At 35.0% G+C, this 21,630-nt stretch overlaps 2 protein-coding genes across 4 annotated transcripts in view; one reads left to right on the forward strand and one right to left on the reverse strand.

Moving 5' to 3' along the window:
• MPLKIP (M-phase specific PLK1 interacting protein) overlaps positions 1-21,630 on the forward strand; it is a 138,266-nt gene that overhangs the window by 73,884 nt on the left and 42,752 nt on the right. The window contains exons 2-3 of one of the 3 annotated variants that reach the window (XM_066343317.1): positions 472-549; positions 3,181-5,457. In XM_066343317.1, the coding sequence (XP_066199414.1) occupies positions 472-549; positions 3,181-3,267 (165 nt within the window). In that variant the 3' untranslated portion in view covers positions 3,268-5,457. Of the gene's footprint in view, positions 1-471; positions 550-3,180; positions 5,458-13,786; positions 13,827-21,630 lie in introns of those variants that run through there. The other 2 variants (XM_066343319.1, XM_066343320.1) reach the window with 2 other exon arrangements.
• CDK13 (cyclin dependent kinase 13) overlaps positions 1-21,630 on the reverse strand; it is a 128,515-nt gene that overhangs the window by 20,124 nt on the left and 86,761 nt on the right. Inside the window, exons 8-10 of the mRNA XM_066343315.1 lie at positions 12,258-12,359; positions 12,084-12,161; positions 2-118 (exon numbers count right to left, since the gene is read on the reverse strand). Of these exons, the coding sequence (XP_066199412.1) occupies positions 2-118; positions 12,084-12,161; positions 12,258-12,359 (297 nt within the window). The remainder of the gene's footprint in view (position 1; positions 119-12,083; positions 12,162-12,257; positions 12,360-21,630) is intronic.

Genomic DNA, 21,630 nt, shown 5'->3' on the forward strand with positions numbered 1-21,630 from the left:
CAAAACAAATTCTTCTCTTAACTTTCGACGATATTGCTTCTTTGGTTTCATGGTGTTGAAATATGGTAGTTTGATTACATCAGGCCACACTGCAGGACATGGACTCCCACATATACGGCTAAACACACAAAAAGAAGAACATCACTATAAACTACACAAAGTAATACATACAACTGCTAATAAAAAATATCAACTCATTTATATCCTGATATAAGTATAGGAATTTCCATTAAATATTTTAGTCATCCCAACTTAATTACTTGTTTCAAGAAATCAACTTATTTTGAGCGGATATTTCTAATACTCCAAACATTCCAGTTCCCAGAAAGCAAATCTTACTGTTCATAAAATCAAATCTTAAAACAAAAGTAACACTCAATACATGCCGATCATATTTTGAACCAAAGTAAAAAAATTTATGCCAATTTTAAGGAACTAGAGTTCAATATATGTCTTTCTCTGGTTTTATAGGTATCTGGCATCACCTCTCCTCATGAATATCATGACGTTTGCAATAATAGCAGAAACAGATATATTACACTCAGGAAGGTAAGTATATTGTAAGGACTGCTGAATTCTGTCAGTTGGAGGACACTAAAAGTAACATTCCAAAAACAAACAAGTTCTTTAAAATTGTGTTATTGATTTCAAGGTACTTAGCAATTTTAACTGATTTAACTCTTTGCTTATCTATATATTGAAAACCTTAATTATTTTTACATTAATTAGTAAATCCTTATTATAATTTATAGAATTACTGCTATAACAAATATGCAATTCCAGCTGTCAACAGTTAAAAACTGATTTTGGTAACTGTAGATTAGAAATTGGTTAAATATGCTTGAGTGTACTGAGTAATGAGAATATACTCAAAGGATAAATGTATATTATATATATAATGATCAGCTGATCTTTAAATGTAAAAAGGTCCATGTATAACTAAAAGTAAAAATTTCTATACATACATAAATATAAATGCATGTACCAATGTGTATAAACAGTTGACAACTAAAATTGCCAAACATTCCTATGCTGAGCTTTAGAGAATGCTATGTCAGAAACACACACTTACTGTGTAAGACAACCTCTTACATTTTTTAAAGCAATATGACACCCAAACTGTGCTTTTTTTTCAATATACAATAATCTCTATCTATGGCGGATATGTTCCAAGATCCCAAGTGGATGCCTGAAACCATGAATAGTACCAAATTCTAGGGGTGCTGTTTTTCTTTCTATACATACATACATACCTATAATCAAGTTTAACTTATAAATTAGGCACAGTAACAAAGTAATTCTAATAATCAAAAAGAATTATAACAGTATTCTGTAATAAAAGTTATATGAATGTGGTCTCTCGCTCTCAAAATATCTCATTTGTACCGTACTCACCCTAATACAGCGTGGACACGCTGGACAAAGGGATGGTTCATGTCCCAGGTGGGAAGGAACGAGATGACATAAAATTTCATCACACTACTAGGAACAGCGTGCAATTTAAAAACTTATTGTTTATTTATGGAACATTACATTTAGCATTTTCAGATCGTGGGTAACTGAAATCAAAACCGCGAATAATGGGAAACTACTATATTTTAGGATTTCTATAAGCCCGAGCTTTAAAAACGTGATAAAAATTTTATTCTTTGTTCACTCCCAATATTTTCTTCCTTACAACCTAGTTTTCGCAACCTCCTGGAAAATATAATAGTTTTCTTATAAAGAAGGCCAACCTCAGGAGCACAGCTTTTTCATGATCTGGTCCTACACTGCCATCCCTAGTCTCAGCTGCCAATCCATCTCTCCCCACAGACTAGCCACACCTCCATCTCAGTGGACATATTCCTTCTCCCCAGATACTACCTGGCTGAATCCTTTTCTTTTGTCGAGCCTAAACAAAAATAATCCATTCATAGTTTTCTGTATCCTCAATGCTACTCAAAAGTACGTAACATTTTTTGCATGTTACTTGTTTCTTTTGACACTATTTCATCCTGCTTTGTATTTTAGTTGTTTACATGTGTTTCTCTTGCTCAATTATAGTTTGGAAACCATGTCACTTAACAGACAAGAGGGAAAGGGAATACAAGACATATGTTACTGGCAAAGAGAAGTAGGGAGGTACTCAGGCAAAGATATGGACATGGCCAAGAACAGACATTTAGGAGGAGGACTGAGGAAATCAGTACAAAAGCAATTTAGAGCTCAGGGAGGTTTATCTGAAGATAAAGTGGCGCCACACAATACAGGTGTAAGAAACAGTTTGCCCGACTACAGTAGATCCTTAACAAAGGTCCGAACTGCACAAGCCCACTTATACAGAGATTTCTTTCAATAAATACTGTAAGTGTATTTTTTCTTCTATTTTCTCTTAAAACATTCTTTCTCTACCTTACTTTATTGTAAGAATATAGTAAATAATACATATAACAAAATATTTATTAACTGCTTCTGTTATTGATAAGGCTTCTGGTCAACAGTAGGCTATTAATATGATATATAGTAGTTAAGTTTTGGGTAAGTCAAAAATTATACTCAGATTTTTGACTGCACATGGGGATGGGTGTCCCAAACCCCCGTGTTGTTCAAGGGTCAACTGTATGACGAAGACAAACTTTGAAAACCAACTTTAGCATCCTGTGTTATACTGATCAAATTGCATTGTGTAAAAATGTTTCTTCTTTCGTAAAAATGGAGATTAATTTCACTTTGGACATATGAAATTAAATGACATAGCATCTGGCCCATTAATAGCTTTACAATGAATATGTTTCATTACCTCTTAGCTAAAGAGTTTCAATTATTTTATTATACGTGTTATGGCAAAACATCTAAGTAATAAAGTTATCTAATCGGTAAACAGCATACGTAATAGACTAATACTGAGGCATGGGACTTTACTAGAAGCTAGGAAGTAGATGGGAACTGATAATAACTGTATATTAGCAAAATCCATGCCTGTGGCCAGTCAGCTATCCCAAAATCATTTACTAAAGATGTATTAAAATGCATCATATGCTAAATCCCAAATATCTGAGCTCTATTTTAGAAATTTATTCAGATCTACTGATTTGTATTTTCTGCTGTCAATACTATGTATGTAGTAACTTTATATTTTTTATGAGGCTGACAAGACAAACCCCTCTATCTACCCATTTCTCTAATTTCTCTTCTCAGAATTCCCTTACAGAAGAAATATACAATCAATACTGCCACACTCCAAAAGTAGGAGAATTCTGTGAGGATTCAACACAGCTGCTCTGAACTTATTCAGAAAGGATTGCTATCCTTACAAAGCTTAATATTTCCATCCTACAAATATTTTTACATTTCCTTCATTTACATGTAGTTCAATTAGATCTTGTGTGCACACACATACATATGTAATACACATATATACCTATGTGTATATACATATATGTATTTCCATACATATATACATATACATGTATACACACACATATATACATACATATATATATATATATTTAGCATGGGAGACAGGGACAGACAGACAGGAAGGGAGAGAGATGAGAAGCATCAATTCTTTGTTGTGGCACCTTAATTGTTCATTGATTGCTTTCTCATATGTGACTTGCCCAGGAGGAGGGGGTGGCCTCCAGCCAAGCCAGTGACCCCTTGCTCAAGCCAGCAACTTTGGGCTTCAAGCCAGCGACCTTTGGGCTCAGGGCAGCAACCATGGGATCATGTCTATGATTTCACGCTCAAGCTAGCGACACCACTCTCAAGCTGATGAGCCCACACTCAATCTGGCGATTTCGAGTTTCAAACCTGAATCCCCTGCATCCCAGGCTGATACTCTATCCACTGCACCACCGCCTGGTTACGTAGCTCTTACACATTTCTTTTTAAGGGCTTTATTTTTCATTTTTAAAAATGTGTTGTTATCCTTATATTTCCTAAACAGTAACTGAGAAAATTTTCTTACAGAAACACTTGAAATTAGACATACAAAATTAAGGCAGCCATCTGATGATTCCTAACAGTTTTAGTAGTTGTTTCTTTGAGGCTTTCCAAGTTTATAATTGTACTACCAATAATCAGAATTCATTTGCTTTAATATCTTTATCTCTTTATCATATGGTATGTTACATTATATAGCAATTCCAAAACAATGTTAAAATGATAATGATGCACTACACAATACTGGGTGATTTTATTTTGTTTCTGATTTTAGTGGGAGTACTTTTATTGCTTACCACTGGGAAGGACGATGACTTTGGTTTGAAAAACACAATACATAATAAAGATATTTACAAATAAAGATACACAAATTCACACATACATTCTGTTAAGGAAGCATTCATTTATTCTTTTTTTACAATGTGCTTTATTTTTGTGGCTTTTACATACTTAAAGGATACCTTAGCTTTATCAGTTTGATTTTTAGAAAACTTCTATTGTTAACTAGACTCACCCTAATTAAAAAAAAGAAAAAAAGAAACATTATACTCATTACCTGCATTTTCTTCCCTGGGCTACTAGATGCTATAATATTAACAATTTCCTAATACTTAAACATCCTTACATTCAAACAAAAAAATACTACCTGGGCCTAATAAAAGAACTATTATTTTAAGTATAATGCTGTGTTCTACTTGTCAATTTTTTCTGCATCAATCCCCATGTGATATTAATATACAGCACCAGTTTTCAAATCTAGGTATCCCCTAGATCCTTCAAGAGTCTGGCAAGTTAAAGGCATTACTAAGAGCCCTGGCTGGTTTGTTCAGTGGATAGAGCGTCAGCCTTGTGTGCGAAGTCTTGGGTTCTATCCTCGATCAGGACACACATGAAAAGCAACCATCTGCTTCTCTCCTCCTCCCTTTCCCCCTTCTTTCTCTCTTCCCCTCTTGCAGCCAGTGGCTGGACTGGTTTGAGTGTTGGCCAAGGGTGCTGAACATAGCTCAGTTGATTCAAGCATCAGCCCCAGATGGGGCTGCCAGGTGGATCCCCTGGTCAGGGTGCATGCAGGAGTCTCTCTATCTCCTTTCCTCTTACTTAAAAAAAATTAAATAAATAAAGGTATTACATTCAGACATTATTTCCCTTTTTTCAATATATCAACTTTGCACTAAGGGTACAAAGCCAATGGTGGGTAAAACTATCACCACCTTAGCATTATTCAAGGTAGTGACATCAAACAATAACAATAAGTACTCTTCACCACCACACAATCTCAGGGGAGGGGGTAAGCCAGTTTCACTTAAGAATGTATTGTTGAGTGGCCAAGACATGGAAACAACCAAAAAGCCCTTCAATAGAAGACTGGATAAAGAAGATGTGGCACATATACACTATGGAATACTACTCAGCCATAAGAAATGATGACATCAGATCATTTACAGCAAAATGGTGGGATCTTGATAACATTATAAGGAGTGAAATAAGTAAATCAGAAAAAAACAAGAACTATATGATTCCATACATTGGTGGAACATAAAAATGAGACTAAGAGACATGGACAAGTGTGTGGTGGTTACCAGGGGTGGGGGGAGGGAGGACAGGGGGAGAGTTAGGGGGAGGGGGAGGGGCACAGAGAACTAGATAGAGGGTGGCGAAGGACAATCTGACTTTGGGCGAGGGGTATGCAACATAATTTAATGACAAGGTAACCTAGACATGTTTTCTTTGAATATATGTACCCTGATTTATTAATGTCATCCCATTACCATTAATAAAAATTTATTTAAAAAAAAAAAAAAAAGAATGTATTGTTGAAGCAGTAAAAAATACTAATGTTATTGAATCATAACACTTGAATATACATTGTTTCAATATTCTCAATGATGAAATAGAAAATACTCATAAAGCACTTACTTCTACTGCACAACAAAGTCTGATAGCTACCATGACAAGATCCTGTACAAGTGTTTGAATTGCAAGCTGAAGTAACTGCTTTATTCATGGCCCACCTTTTATACCTGCAAGAACAACTAACAAACTATGGTCATTCAGACTTTGGTATCTGTCAGACGTTTTCTCAAATATAATCAAAGTCAGCTTGTTACTTCAAGGAAGACAACTGCAGTATTTAAAGTCAATTATACAATTTGAGCTTTTAGAATAAAATCAGAATACTAGAAAATGTAAACCATGAAACTGACAGCTTTGCAGTCTTTTCTGATGAGATTAGTGGTAATAACAAATAATATATAATAAAATGTTACATTTGGAAGAGATGCTCAATTCAGTTATACAATATTTCCCAAATGACCAATACATAATTTACAAAACCATCATAGTTGTAAAAGATCCATTCAGAGTGCAGGAAAAACCAGAGGATTTCAAAATATCAAAGTACAAAATATTCCTTCATTTGGTTTCAGACTGCACATTTTAACTAACCTGTAAAAAATTACCATTTATTTAGTACAGTTTCAAAACAGAATATGCACAATTACCTGAAAAGACTAGTGAGAACAGAGTATCACAGACATGAGGATCCCAGATGTAATTTACTAAGCCAAACATTAAAAGATATGTAAAAATATATAACAAGGCTATTCTTTCCACCAACATTTATTTCCATTTGGAAAATAATGACTTTTTACAATTTTAGATGTTATTTTTAACATTATTTTAAAATAAATTAAAAATATTTTTAATTTCTCAGTTTTGATTTCTAATGTGGTAAATATCAATAGATACAATCAACATAAACAAAACCTCCTGGGGAGCAGTCATAATTTTTAAAAGTGTAAATAAGTTTCAAGACGAAAATGATTAAGAAGCACAAGTCTACAGAATTTTTATGCTATTGATTTATAAAAGGTATACATTCCTCATTTTTAAAAACACGGGAACTTCTCTTTTCCTATGTTCTGAAAAACCAAAGCCTGTACCATTAAAACTTCTAAAGTTTCATCTGTGTCACCATCTAGGCCTGAGGCTTTCAGGGGAAGAACAGTGGGGGAAAGAGGGGAAGGCTGAATAGACACGAAGGATTCTTTTCATTCCTATCTATTTTTAATTTCTTCCATGATTATAAGTATCTTTTATTTTATAAGCAATGTACTTTGTGTGATATATGAAGTCTCTTTCATTGGCTGCTAGAAGTCTTATAAGGGTTGACTAGTATAAAAACATTGCATCTCATTCATCCCTTTTTTTCCTCACCTTTGTTTTTCACTCTCTTTTGCCATCATTTTTTAACACATACTCTTCTATCACAAACTTTTGTAATCTGCCTAAGATACCTTTTTAAATAAGGCAAAATACAGATTACTTGACTACTGTAGTTGTATAAAGCTCTTTAAGATAGATTCTGATGAGCATCTCCACTCTTGATCAGTTTATACATATTTTTAAAATACAAACTCTAGAACTCATCATTCCTGAGGCTTTTGTTTAGAAGGGAGAAATATCCCAACATTATTGCAAATAAGATAAGAGCAAGAAGTATGTATTAGAAAACTTACATTTACTTAATTTTTACAACCCTAAGTATATTTTAAGTCCTGTCTTACTATTGAAGAAACAACTTAGAACATCATGAAACTTACCATAAGTCACAAGAGCAGGAAGTAGCTAAGTGGTCATTAGAACTGAGGTCTGTAAGATTCCAAAGCCCACCCCTTTTCAATATACTTTGCTGCCTCTTTCAACAGGGAGACTTATCAGAAACTTCCGTTTTTTTTCTTGTTTTAAAATAATTAATGCTACAAAATCAAAGTTGAAGTATCTTTTTCTGTTTTAAAATATTTAATATCCTATCAACAAAACAAAAAACAATCTGAAATATATAAACTGGAAAGTAAAACAGGTCTGTGTTCAGCTAGACAATGCCAGACTCTTAATGTGTTTGTTTTGCCTAAATGGGATCATATCAAACATATCCTTCTGGAAAACTGGTCTTTTCACTGAATTTTGTTGTTTTTCCATGTCAATATCTCTAGATCTACCATTTTCTTTTTAATTACTTGATAGTATGCTACTAAGTGGACGGACTGAGCTTTCTTTTCCCAGATGACTCACTAACTGAGATAACATGCTCATAAAATAACTCAAGTATACTCATGCCTCAGGATTATTACTTTGCTGTTCCTTGATTTCTTTTGAATCTCCAATCAAACAATACTTTATGGGAAAGACATTCTTTACTAGCTACAACACAACACTACCTCCTAACATTTTCTATCCTCTTACACTTATAACTACCTGATATATTTTATTGTTTGTTTTGCCTGTCTCCTCCAACCATAAAGTAGCAAAAGTTGTGTGCCAGTTACTAGGCACTGAAGGAACAATCTTGACCCTCCAGTGTATCCTAAGAACCTAGTAAATGGCACACAACCAACAATCAATACTGTTTAATTAATCCCCCGACTTGATATATCTTATGTATTATAATCTAAGGTCCAAAAATACTTGCTTAATTCCTGGACTTGCCATATAATTCCACTGTTTATCTATGTATCTTGTACCAGTACAAAATGGTTTTAATAGTTACTATAATTTTGTTTTAACATATGCCAAATTTTCCTTTTTTTTAAGAATTTTCTTGGTTATTTTCATGTTTATCTTTCTGGGATGAACATTAAAATCAATCACTTCAAAAAATGTCTTGAAATTCTCATTTAGAACTATAGTGATATAGGAAGAACGCTCATCTTTAAAAACAATTAAGACATCCTAGACAAAAATAAGATATGCCTCTCCAATATTTATTCAAATCTTCTTTATAATTTGAAGAATTTGGGACATTATAGTTTTGAATATTCCTGGGTGGTTTTTTAAAAAGCTTCTTTCCCATCCACTACTTTTTTTTTTTTTTTTTGAGAGAGAGAGAGAGAGAGAGAGAGAGATGAGAAGCATCAACTTATAGTTGTGGCACTTTAGTTGGTCAATGATTGCTTTTCACACATATCTTGACCAAGGAACTCAAGCTGAGCCAGTGACCCCTTGCTCTAGCCAGTGACCTTGGGCTAAAGCCAGCAAGCCTGCCCTCAAGCTGGAAACTTCAGGTTTTCAAACCTAGGACCTCAGCATCCCAGGTCAACGCTCTAAACTGTGCCACCACTGGTCAGGCCACTATGTTTCTAACTAATTATTATTGTTTTTGTTTTTGTTTTTTTAATTGTATTTATTCATTATAGAGAGGGGAAAGAGAGAGAGAGAGAGAGAAGGGGGGAGGAGCAGAAAGCATCAACTCCCATATGTCCCTTGACCAGGCAAGCCCAGGGTTTTGAACCGGCAACCTCAGCGTTTCCAGGATGACACTTTATCCACTGCGCCACCACAGGTCAGCTAACTAATTATTATTGGTTCTTATTTTATAAAAGCTATCGTTTTTAGTATGTATGTATTCATATGTAATATATATTACTACATTTTGGTGTACACATAACACACACACATTTTCTTAACACTTGTCATTTTACCAAACTTTTTATTTAAGGTGTATCAGGTGATTCCCTTGTGTGTTACACCCATGCATACATATATGCAATATTATCATATACAAATTATGACAATACTGCTTTCATCTTTTCACTAATTGTACTTCTTATTGCATCCCTTTTCTACTAGGCAATTGGTTGGTACTTATAAAATACTCTTTAAATAATGATACTAGCAGACAACTTTTTCTCACTCTCGATTTTACTTCTATTATTTCACCACCACATGTTATTCTGGTTTCCACTTTGTGATACATATTTTTATCATGTTAAAGAAATATCCCTCTATATTTCCTTAGTGCTTTAGCAGTTTATATTTCTAGCAAATGCCTATTCAATACCTATCAAGATAAACATATTATTTTACTTATATTATAATAAAGTTATAATAATAAACTTCCTAAAACTAAAATATCCTTATATTCTTGAGATGAATTTTACTTGGCTTTCTTAAAGTTAATTTTCTAATGAAAAGCTGGAGATTGTTGGTGAATCTCTGAATTTCTGGATTAATATTCTGTAGAAATTTTTCATGTTGTCTTTGTCATTTTGGTGTCATAGTAACTCTGTAAGAAGTTGCAGAAAGTTTTACTTCCTACAAACTACTGAGAGTTGGTTAAATGTTAGATACTGAGGTAAATAGGTTTATATTTCGATTTTGCCACCATGCTATTGCTACTGTCTGACTCTGGACAAATACTTGACTTCTGTAAGGTCCAGTGCTCTTAACATTAAAAAGAAGACATAGGATTGTTATAGAGCTTAACTGAGCCCAATTCAAGTGAAATTCTTAGAACAAGGCTTGCATAATATAGCTAATTATTAATAGATTCCCTAGTATACAATATAATCAGGACAAACAGTAGGTTATCTAAAAAAATGATGATAGGAAATCACTTTTAAAATAAGATACAGAGATACATAATTTAAACATTTTATTTTAACTGAAAGTGGATATTTATTCTCCAATCACTTGACATAGAGCCAAGGCCGCCTCTCTGAACACAAGATTCAATGAATGGGATTCTGCATTAGCTTTCTTATATAAACCACACCCATAACAACCCCATCAAGAATTTAAAACATTGCCTTCTAAATTTTAAACATACAGTTTTCTTTCTAACATATAGTTACTTGCCCATTCCTAATTAATTTGACAGCAACTCTGTCAAGTACTTGCAGAGCACTGCATCTGTACATTTAATATTTAATTAAATGACAAATATACAATATAATGGCATAAAAGATTAAAAACAATTACCTCAGTCACCATACTCTTCAACTGGTGGAATAAATATATAGTTATAAGAGTTACAAAGAGAGTAGTCTACTAGCTGTAAAAATTCAGCTTGCCACGATATCTAAGCTAATGTTATTTACAGAGAAAATGGAAAGCATCTATTAATCCATTAAGTCTGTTGAAGGGATAATTTAGAGCAGGGGTCCCCAAACTTTTTACACAGGGGGCCAGTTCACTGTCCCTCAGACCGTTGGAGGGTCGGACTATAAAAAAAAATATGAACAAATTCCTATGCATACTGCACATATCTTATTTTAAAGTAAAAAAACAAAATGGGAACAAATACAATACTTAAAATAAAGAACAAGTAAATTTAAATCAACAAACTGACCAATATTTCAATGGGAACTATGCTCCTCTCACTGACCACCAATGAAAGAGGTACCCTTCCAGAAGTGCGGCGGGGGCCAGATAAATGGCCTCAGGGGGCCGCATGTGGCCCACGGGCCATAGTTTGGGGACCCCTGATTTAGAGTATATTGGTATTTGTGTCTCATACCAATATCTTTTCTAAAAGTTTTCATTTATGGTTTGAAACACTCATGCAAATCTTACAACTTGTAAATTAACAGTAGTATATAGGAAAAAAACCCTCTTTTTAAAAAAAGTTTATTTAAAAATATTAGATGAAGAGAAAGGTGACTAATGTATGGTAACTCCTTATAACCTAGGCCTTATGATGGCCTCCACATAATGAAAACCTATAATAGAAGACAGATGCATGTATTTTGTTGAGTATACATACATGCATATGTATACATATAAACATGCACAGATGTATATAAAATAAAGTATTTCTTTACAATATTTCAAAACATTAATTCTTCTATCCTGCCATACTTAAAAAAATAATTATCTACCATTTATTTTCTCCTCCCTCATATTTATCACTCTTTCCAGTACTATCTTTTCGACTATAAGCACTTTGATTTAATCACAAAAAAGATTCAGGAACTTTAAGAACCTTAATTCTGGCCCTGGCTAAGTAGCTCAGTTGGTCAGTGTTGTCCCAACACACCAAGGTTGTGAGTTCAGGTCGCACATGTGAGGTTGGTCAGAGCACATGCAAGAATGCACAAATAAATGCATTGTAAGTGGGACAACAAATTGGTATTTCTCTCTCTTCCCCCTTCCTTTTTCTCTAAAATCAATCAATCAATCAATCATTTTTAAAAGAGCCTTAATTTTACTAGATCAAGTATCAAAACGGCTGCATTCTAATTTCTCCTCCATTCAGCAATCATTACAGCCTTCGAGAGATCCATACTGTTGTTCTGCTGAAAACAGTCTGAAAGATTTTAAATTTCCTACAGATTATAATAACTCCCTCCCAGCAAATATTACAATCATGAGCTTACCTTATTAATTCTAGTTGTGCAAGTTCCTGATTTGCTTGAAATATAGGTTTTTTAGTAAAGAGTTCGCCAAGGATACATCTAATAAAAAAAATAGCCATCATTACCAAATGATAAGATTTTACTTTACTAATGAAAGTTTCAGGTAAATTAAACCAGTCAATAACCCTATCTTACCCACAGCTCCATACATCAATAGCTGGTGTATATCGTTCTTCTCCTAACAGCAGTTCAGGTGGACGGTACCATAAAGTGATGACCTTGTTAGTATACGGCCGACTAAAACAACAAAAAAAACCACAACAAACTCTATTTAGAGTTAGTATCTGCTAGAATAACAGATTCTCCTAGAAAATATTATTTTGGCTAATCAAAGCACCCCTGAAATCCTAATTAAAATAACTTTCATATGCCTACTACTAAATACAGACAGGCTATAACATCTGAAACATGTTCATAAAATACATCTTGGGAGCAGCATGATTAACTAAAAAAATTTCCTTAACATATAAAAATAAAAAAGTTGGCAGGTTTTAACTGTAATCTGACCAAAGAAAGGTCTTTTTATCATCTGAACTGTTCAGTACTGCTTTTCCTTTCATCATAACTTTTAAAGAGATTAGTTTGACTTAAAGGGAGTTGATTTTAACTAAATTGGCAAATTACTAATACATATAAAATATAGTTCAAATTGGAACCACCTAATAAAACTTACGAGAACAGAAAGTATAGAAATGTGTAGATTGTAGTAGTTGAGTATATGCAGCAAAGAACCAATATCAAGATGTAGGATACTTTACCTGATGATTCCTTTGTCATCTTTAAAGGCAGAGGACATATACATATTGCTACCTTTTTTTTTTTTTTTTTTTTTTTTTTTTTTTTTTTTTTTACCATAGAAGAGATTATCAAGTAAGCTGTTGTACTAAGAAAAGTTTGACCATCACAGTACAAATTGTCTGGCAAAATGTTTTCAATCCTCAGAGAATAATCATGTTCTGCTGATTCACATGAATAATGAAGGTCTAAGAAGCTAGAGGTGGTTCTTTGACTCTCATCTTTAGGCTTTATAATTCAGAATGAATCACTATGTCTTTAGCTCAATCCTAAACCTCTTTCTGAATAGCCTCTAAATCACAAGGATGCCAAGGCTGAATCATAGGAAATTTCCCAGTGAGGCTGTATGTATTCCACTTGAGTTTGGATTAGGTCTGGACCAGTTTTGGAAATGAGGAAAAGGAGCATGTCATTTGTAAAGCAATTCCCTCTTGTGGATCTGAAGTTCTACGTAACATAAGACGTCAGAAGCCTATCAGCTCTACCTCCATCCAGCCAAATTTCTCCAAACAATTTAAACGCTTGTACTATGAAAGCCATCAATTTGAGCATCACAGCATTACCAAAGACAAGACTATATTAAAAGTATGCTAAAACCAGGAAAAAAAAAAAGAGTAACTGACCTTATTATAAACTGTGATAAAGTTGGGCTTAATCATTCTTTAAAAACATGTTCACCTCTTTATGCTTTAACTCCTTTTAAATTTGAAATTTCTCTTCTATTTTTCTCAATCAAATTCTAGACCTCTTTTAAAACATAATGAAAAGACCACCTTCATAAAGTCTGATCTTTATTTACAATAGATTTTCACATTCTTACTAACCACCGTATTAAAACTCTATTTCATGTTTTCTTCCTTCCCTAAAAGTCAAGCCTGACCAGGCGGTGGCGCAGTGGATAGAGCGTCGGACTGGGATGCGGAGGATGCAGGTTCAAGACCCCAAGGTCGCCAGCTTGAGCGCGGGCTCATCTGGTTTGAACAAAGCTCACCAGCTTGGAACCAAGGTCTCTGGCTTGAGCAAAGGGTTACTCGGTCTGCTGTAGCCCCACGGTCAAGGCACATATGAGAAAGCAATTAATGAACAACTAAAGTGCCACAACAAAAAACTGATGATTGATGCATCTCTCTGTTCCTGTCTGTCTGTCCCTGTCTATCCCTCTCTCTGACTCCCTCTCTGTCTCTGTAAAAAAAAAAAAAAAAAAAAAAAAAAAAAAAAGTCAAAAGACCTCAGAGACCATTCTTTATTATGAACCCTACACACAAAACCTGAACAATGCTGGGCATAGGGCAGACACCTTAACATACGCGGTCTTGCAACTTTAGATGACATATATCAATTAGCTAGCTGGGTCAAAGAACAAAGTTTGTGAAAATTGTGATTGATTTTCTAAAATATTTCAAGTGCCTAAAAGCATACGAAACCATGGTTTTGTTACAAAAGTGCAACTAAATATATATGGTCTCAAGAAAATGTTTAATATAAATCTGTAGTTAAATTTTAACTTTATGTTAAAAATTATTTTTTGAGAGTGAGAGACAGGAAGGGGGGGGAGAGAGTAATGAGAAGCATCAACTCATAGTTATTAATTGATTCTCATATATGCCTTGAACGGGGGGTGGGGGGACCTCAACCTGAGGCAGTGACCCCTTACTCAAACTCGCAAGCCAGCACTCAAGCTGACAAGCCCATGATCTAGTATAACCCTGGGGTTTTGAACCAGGAACGACTTCAACATCCTAGATCCATGCTCTATCCACTGCACCACCACTAGGTAGGCTATTTAAAAACATTTTAAATGTTTTTTAAAAAGCATGTGGGGCCTTGGCTGGTTAGCTCATTTGTTTAGAGTGTAGTCTCGATATGCCAAGGTTGTGATTTCTAGTCAGGGCACACACAAGATCAACCAACGAGTGCATAAGTAAGTGAAACAACAAATGATTTTTTCTCTCTCTCAAATCAATTAAAAATTTAAAAAGCATGTTAAATTATGTGGAGAAATTACACAAATTAATATTACTAAATTCCACTGGAAAAAATATTTAAATAGATGATTATTTTATACACTACATATAAAGTTCTAGGCAACATTTAGAACAGTCATCTTAGTTACCATATGTTTTAAATGTTTTTTTTTGTTTGTTTTTTTTTACAGAGACAGAGAGAGTCAGAGAGAGGGATAGATAGAGACAGACAGACAGGAATGGAAAGAGATGAGAAACATCAATCATCAGTTTTTCGTTGCGACACCTTAGTTGTTCATTGATTGCTTTTTCATATGTGCCTTGACCGTGGGCCTTCAGCAAACCAGGTAACCCCTTGCTCAAGCCAGTGACTTTTGGGTCCACGCTGGTGAGCTTTTGCTCAAACCAGATGAGCCTGCGCTCAAACTGGCGACCTTGGGGTCTCGAACCTGGGTCTTTCCGCATCCCAGTCTGACGCTCTACCCACTGTGCCACCGCCTGGTCACGCTAAATGTTTTTTAATAAATACTATACTTTAAGCATTTTAACAAATTAGTTTTTAATACACTTTCAGTAGACACTAAAAATAATGGTTTTTATTAAAGCCAAGAAAAAGCTCTTGATCATTTATTCCAAAATTTTGCACAATCACTTTCCACTTTAATGTTTAATGAGAAAGAAGTATGCAGACAAAAAGGAATTTATAATTATAAAAACAAACTCCAAGGTAGGTGCAGTTAGAAGAAAATAAGGTTAGTTGAATCACCCAGTTAATAACTGTTTCTAGTATTATCAAGAAAATATTCCATGTTATGAATTAGGTAGGATGCTGTGTTTACAAACAAAAAGACACAAGTAAAAGGCACTGAAACTTTGTTTTGAAATGAAGAAATCCCAGAAAACTGAAGTACTGTTGTAATATGAAAATATATCATCCAATGTCTGACAAATAAATGAAAATATGGAATCCCCCAAAATGAACATTTCTAACTTGGTCTACTAGGTTTGGCCACCCACAGTAAGATACTTTTTAGGTAATCAAGGTTAGATCCAGAGCCTAACCAGGGAAGCACTCCAGTATAACAAAAATGAACACAGCCTTTCTGTTAAAAGATGCGAGTTTAATTCTTACTTAGCTCCGCTATTTACTGTGTGATCCTGGAAAACATACTTAAGTTTCCTAAACTTCAGTTTCATTACCTATAAAATGTGCGTAAAAAAAATAATATCTATATCACCATTTCATAGGACTGCTTTCTCTTCAAATAATTCTTGTGAAAGGCTCTGTATATAATAAAGTACCAAATACAAATGCTAGTTAAGTTCATTTCTTTCTTTATAAACAACAAACATTTACTGAAATTCAATCTTGGCACTGCACTGCACTAACCAAGCACTAACAGATGGTTGTATCAAACAGCCAACCAACCATAGTTGTAGCTGTTTAGAGCCTTAAAGTCTGGTGGCAATACAGATATAAATTATAGTAATATATTCTGAGTACTACATAAAGTAATAAATAATGTACTTTGGACACATAAAAGAAGATGTGCCCATTTTGCCTATGGGATTCAGGGAAGATTTCAAAGGAGGTAATGACAAAATCACACAGTGAAGAGAAGAAAACCAGATCTCTCAGACTGAGGTAATGGGAAGTATAATTTCACACAAAAGAAAACAACTTACTGTAGATTCACAAAAGTAGTCAAGAGCTCAGCTTGTTTAGAGAAGTGTAAATAGTTTAACATTGCTATTATCTGGGCACAGGTGTACATAGATAGGAGGGTAGGGTGGTTGAAAAGAATGATAGGGAACCTGGCCTGTGGTGGCACAGTGGGTAGAGCATTAACCTGGAACACTGAGGTTGCCAGTTTGAAACCCTAACCTTGCCTAGTCAAAGCACATGTGGCAAACAATCAATGAACAACTAAAGTGAAGCAACTATGACTTAATACTTCTTGCTTTCCCCCCTCCTCTCTCTGTAAAATTAATAGCCGTAAAACCAATTAAATTTTCTTTGCAATGGACTATATGAAATATATCTGTAAGTGAGAATGACCGAATACCTTTAATAAAAGTGGGGGATAGCCTGACCAGGTGGTGGCGCAGTAGATAGAGCGTCGGACTGAGATGAGGAAGGACCCAGGTTCAAGACCCCGAGGTCGCCAGCTTAAGCGCGGGCTCATCTGGTTTGAGCAAGGTTCACCAGCTTGAGCCCAAGGTCGCTGGCTCGAGCAAGGGGTTACTCAGTCTGCTGAAGGCCCACGGTCAAGGCACATATGAGAAAGCATCAATGAACAACTAAGGTGTCACAACATGCAACGAAAAACTAATAATTGATGCTTCTCATCTCTCCGTTCCTTTCTGTCTGTCCCTATCTGTCCTTCTCTCTGTGTGTCTCTGTAAAAAAAAAAAAAAAAAAAGTGGGGGATAGCCTGACCTGTGGTGGCGCAGTGGATCAAGCCTCGACCTGCAATGCTGAGGTCGCTGGTTCAAAACCCTGGGCTTGCCCAGTCAAGGCACATATGGGAGTTGATGCTTCCTGCCCCCCCTTCTCTCTTCTCTAAAATGAATAAATAAATAAATAATAATTTTAATTAAAATAAATAAATAAATAAATAAATGTGGGGGAGAAGTCCTAACCAGGTAGCTCATTTGGTTAGAGCAGTGGTTCTCAAACTTTTTGAAGTCAGGGTGCATTTAAAATCCTACAAATAATTATAGGCGCACTATATACAAAGTTCTGAGAAATATGTTATAATAATTAAGTCAAATATTAAAGAAAAAAATATAAAGTCGAAGTGTGCTTTCATGGTAATTAAATAAAATAAATACAACAAAATTAAATTTATTCTGACATTAAAAACCATTTTTATGTTACATTTTTTGTTATGCTGTTTAGAATTTGTAAAAAAGAGGAGTTAAAAAACAACAAAAAGTTATCTTTTTACATATATATAGAGAGATATTCTTAGTAAGACTTAGTAAATTCGGCAGGTCCTGGAGCGAATGTGTTTAAGTTTTTTCATTCTTGTGTTTATGAGAAACATGAGCCTGATGTGTCCTAGCAATTTCTTCAATGTTTGGGCATATATTTGAAAGGCAAACTCTCATTTCCTTGTCAGTCCATTGAAGAGTACCTCTCTTTTTACTCTTAATTGTGTTGAGTGCAGAAAACTCCCACCATACATATCATCTTAACTTTATACCAAACAAAGGATAGAAGAAACTTGCCTCCAGTCTTTCTGGGGAACATGGGGGGTAGTGTAAAGTGTACACTGTAAACAATCCAGCACCACAGCTTGACAGCCTTTTGCAACTTAATCAGGCAAGTGAGGTGGGGGGTTAGGCAGGTTGTCAGCTCATAGCCAATTCCCCACACCTCTGTCCCCCAAAATCTAAACTCCAAAAACCCTGTTGGTTTTTTGGTCCCCAACAGGCACATATTTCTCTGAAATACCATAAGGTACACCTGGACATCTTCTAGGGTGCTCCTGTGCATCTGGGTGCACACTTTGCGAACCACTGGGTTAGAGCATCATACCAATACGCCAAGGTTGCATGTTCAGTCCCCAGTCAGGGCACATACAAGAATTAACAAGTGAAACAACAATAAATAAGAGAAACAACAAATTGATTTTCTATCACTCTCTCTTCTTCTCTCTCTAAAATCAATCAATCAATAAATTTAAAAATATAAATAAAGTAGGGAATGAAGGAAAAACAGACTTTCTAAGGGGATGTAAAGATAGGTTTTATATAACAATATGTTTAAGGTAACTAGATCATCTAGAAGATATATGTCCAGTAAACATACAACTTTAGAGATTAAGGATCAAGGCTTGAAAGTCAGATTTGTAAATCTTCAGCATTAAGGAAACTGATCAAATTTCCAATACATGAGGAATGGTAGCAATGTACCCTAAAGAATTAAACTGCCTTTCTCATTTTATATGCTCAGAATGTAATCTACTCCATTAGGGCCAAAGGAAGTATAATTTATGTCTTTTTATTTTTTGTTTTTTTTTAAAAGACTTTTCTTTCTTTTTTTTTTTTTTTTTTTTCATTTTAGAGAGGAGAGGGAGAAACAGAGAGACAGAGAGAGAGAAGGGGGGGAGGAGCTGGAAGCATCAACTCCCATATGTGCCTTAACCAGGCAAGCCCAGGGTTTCGAACCGGCGACCTCAGCATTTCCAGGTCGACGCTTTATCCACTGCGCCACCACAGGTCAAACTGCAGTTAAATCAGTGATCAAAATGAGACTACCATTTCTGAGGCTTGTTTAGTCACATTATTTGTTGTTATTCATGTTATGAGTGATCTTTCATATTACCATGGTTCCAATTTTGTCTAGGGTTTCCCAGAAGACCCTCTGTACGACCTAGAACTCCCAAAGCTCCCTGCATTAATCTATACCAGGAGGGTCTTCCATATCAGGATAACCTTTTTACAGATCAGAATTAATAAAAGTTTCTATGAACATATTTAAAATTTTAGGACATATAAAATACAAATGTTTAAAATAACTACAATTCTAGCTTGAATGCGTTAAGGAGGTAATTTTATCATGAATATAACCTCATCTAATTCTTTGAAAAGTAACGGAGGCAATTCTTCTCTCCCTCCCCCATTTACACCTATACACAGAGCATTGAGGAAATTTAGTTTTATTTTTAAAGGCAATTTTATGAAAAGACACTAGATGGCGATATTGCCTTCCAAAATGTTTTCAAGACATTTTGATGTTAATTTTTAGAACCATGAAATGTTTTTCAATACCTTATAAAAATGGATTTTAGATCTTAAAATTATATTTGAGAATAATGAGGTCTAGAGAGATTGACTTGCCTAATAATCCACAATTAATTAAAAAGCAATGCCATTACTAGAGCCAAAAGTTTCCCCATTTACGCCTAAAGGTTTTATATTCATTGGATTAAAAAAGTAAATGTGCTAAGTTTCTTGTCTAGAAAATGAAATTAATTTCAACTTATATGGAAAGCACTACTTTTTCAAATGGGACAATCACATAAAGAAAAAACTATACTCTGTCATTTGAAAAGCACTGGAGCAACTTGTAAAATAAAAACTCCAACGAGGGTTTTACTGTGGCTGAAGTCGGAGAAAAAGCTGGACTGAAAATAGCTACTGAAAAAAAGAATCAAATGATGAAATAAGACAAAAAACCTCTGTTCACAAACTCTATACTGAAGACAAATGAGACAAAGTATGAATACTGATGTTCAACCCAGCAGTTCTTACTTTCTTATGTTGTAGTAGTACACATGACAGAGGATATCCATCCTGGTCACGCCCTTCAATGTTCAATTCCTCCATACTAGCTGTAACTCCTTTCAGTTTTCCACAAATTCAAAAATGATATCCACCTGACCTGTAATGGTGCAGTGGATAAAGCATCAACCTGGAATGCTGAAGTCGTTGGTTCAAAACCCCAGGCTTGCCAAGTCAAGGCACATACAGGAAGCAGAGAAGCAACTACTAGGAGCTGATGCTTCCCACTCCTCCACCCCACACCTTTCTCTCTCTAAAAAATCAATAAATAAAACCTTAAAAAAAATTTTTTTCCAAAATCAAATGAGTGAGAGATGTGGTTAATTCTATCAGAATGGTAAGCTAAAATCTATTCTATTTATTTTTCTATTCTATTTTTAAACAAATAAACCCTGTAATAATTTCTTAAATACTTTAGTTATTCTGTCTATAGCTAATTACTTAGAAAAATATTTCAAAGTGACAACATTTGGATAACAAATACCTAACTGATGTAAACGGCATATAAAAACAAAGAAATATGAACGAAAGCTCATCTGCTGTATGTTTACTTCAAAAAATACCTAGAAGACCTGGACAACACAGAAATCTGTTCTGTTAAAAGCAGGTACACTAGAAATAAGTTATGCTATTAAAATTTACTCAAACAATATATATATTTTAAAGTCATTCCATCAGAACAAGCTAACTTCTCTAACTGGTTTTAAAGAAATTGAAATGATCTGATTCTGAAAAAAGCCTTAAAAGGATTAATAAAAAGCTTTAAAAGAGTATATAGACCCTGGCGTCAAGAGTAATAGCAGCATGAGAGATACTCTTTTCTGTCCCCTTGAAAGTTCAACAAATTGAATAGCTATAACCCCAGCAAAGAAATCCCAGCGAAGAAACCCCTACTAGGCTCACAGGTACACCATGCACCCAAATGTACTAAAAAGTGGAGCAGTTTGAAAAGGGGGACAGAAGATAAAATGCATTTGCGGTGGACTCTGGAGAGAGAGACAAACTCAGAGTGACCGGTTTGGTTTTTTTTCTCTACTGGACTTTGGGGTGGAGGGATGCTTGGGCTCTCTGGATTTTGTCTGAGGGATTCTAAGAGGGAAATTCAGAGTGACTGGGTCTCCTTCTGCCAGGAAAAGCAGTCAGATAGAGGGGGAGAGAGGAAGATAAATCAAAGCGACCAGAGTATGAGGTCATGGCCAGTGTTCCCATGGTCAGCCTGCAGCCTGCACTAGGAAGAGACAGAGCAAGATAAAGTGCAGCCCCCAGCCCACCAGATACCACTTCTCTCAACTCACAGTAACAAGAGTGGGAGACAAACCCCACAGCTAACTTCCCCAGAGCCATTCATTCTCTTCCCCTGAAGAACAGAGGTGCACCACATCTGGTCCCCAGGTCTATTGAGATGTGGGCAAGAGTGCCCCAAAGCTTGAGATCACCATTGCTAGAGTCGAAAAGCG

This window comes from Saccopteryx leptura, chromosome 6 (genome assembly GCF_036850995.1).
Source record: "Saccopteryx leptura isolate mSacLep1 chromosome 6, mSacLep1_pri_phased_curated, whole genome shotgun sequence".
Taxonomy (NCBI): domain Eukaryota; kingdom Metazoa; phylum Chordata; class Mammalia; order Chiroptera; family Emballonuridae; genus Saccopteryx; species Saccopteryx leptura.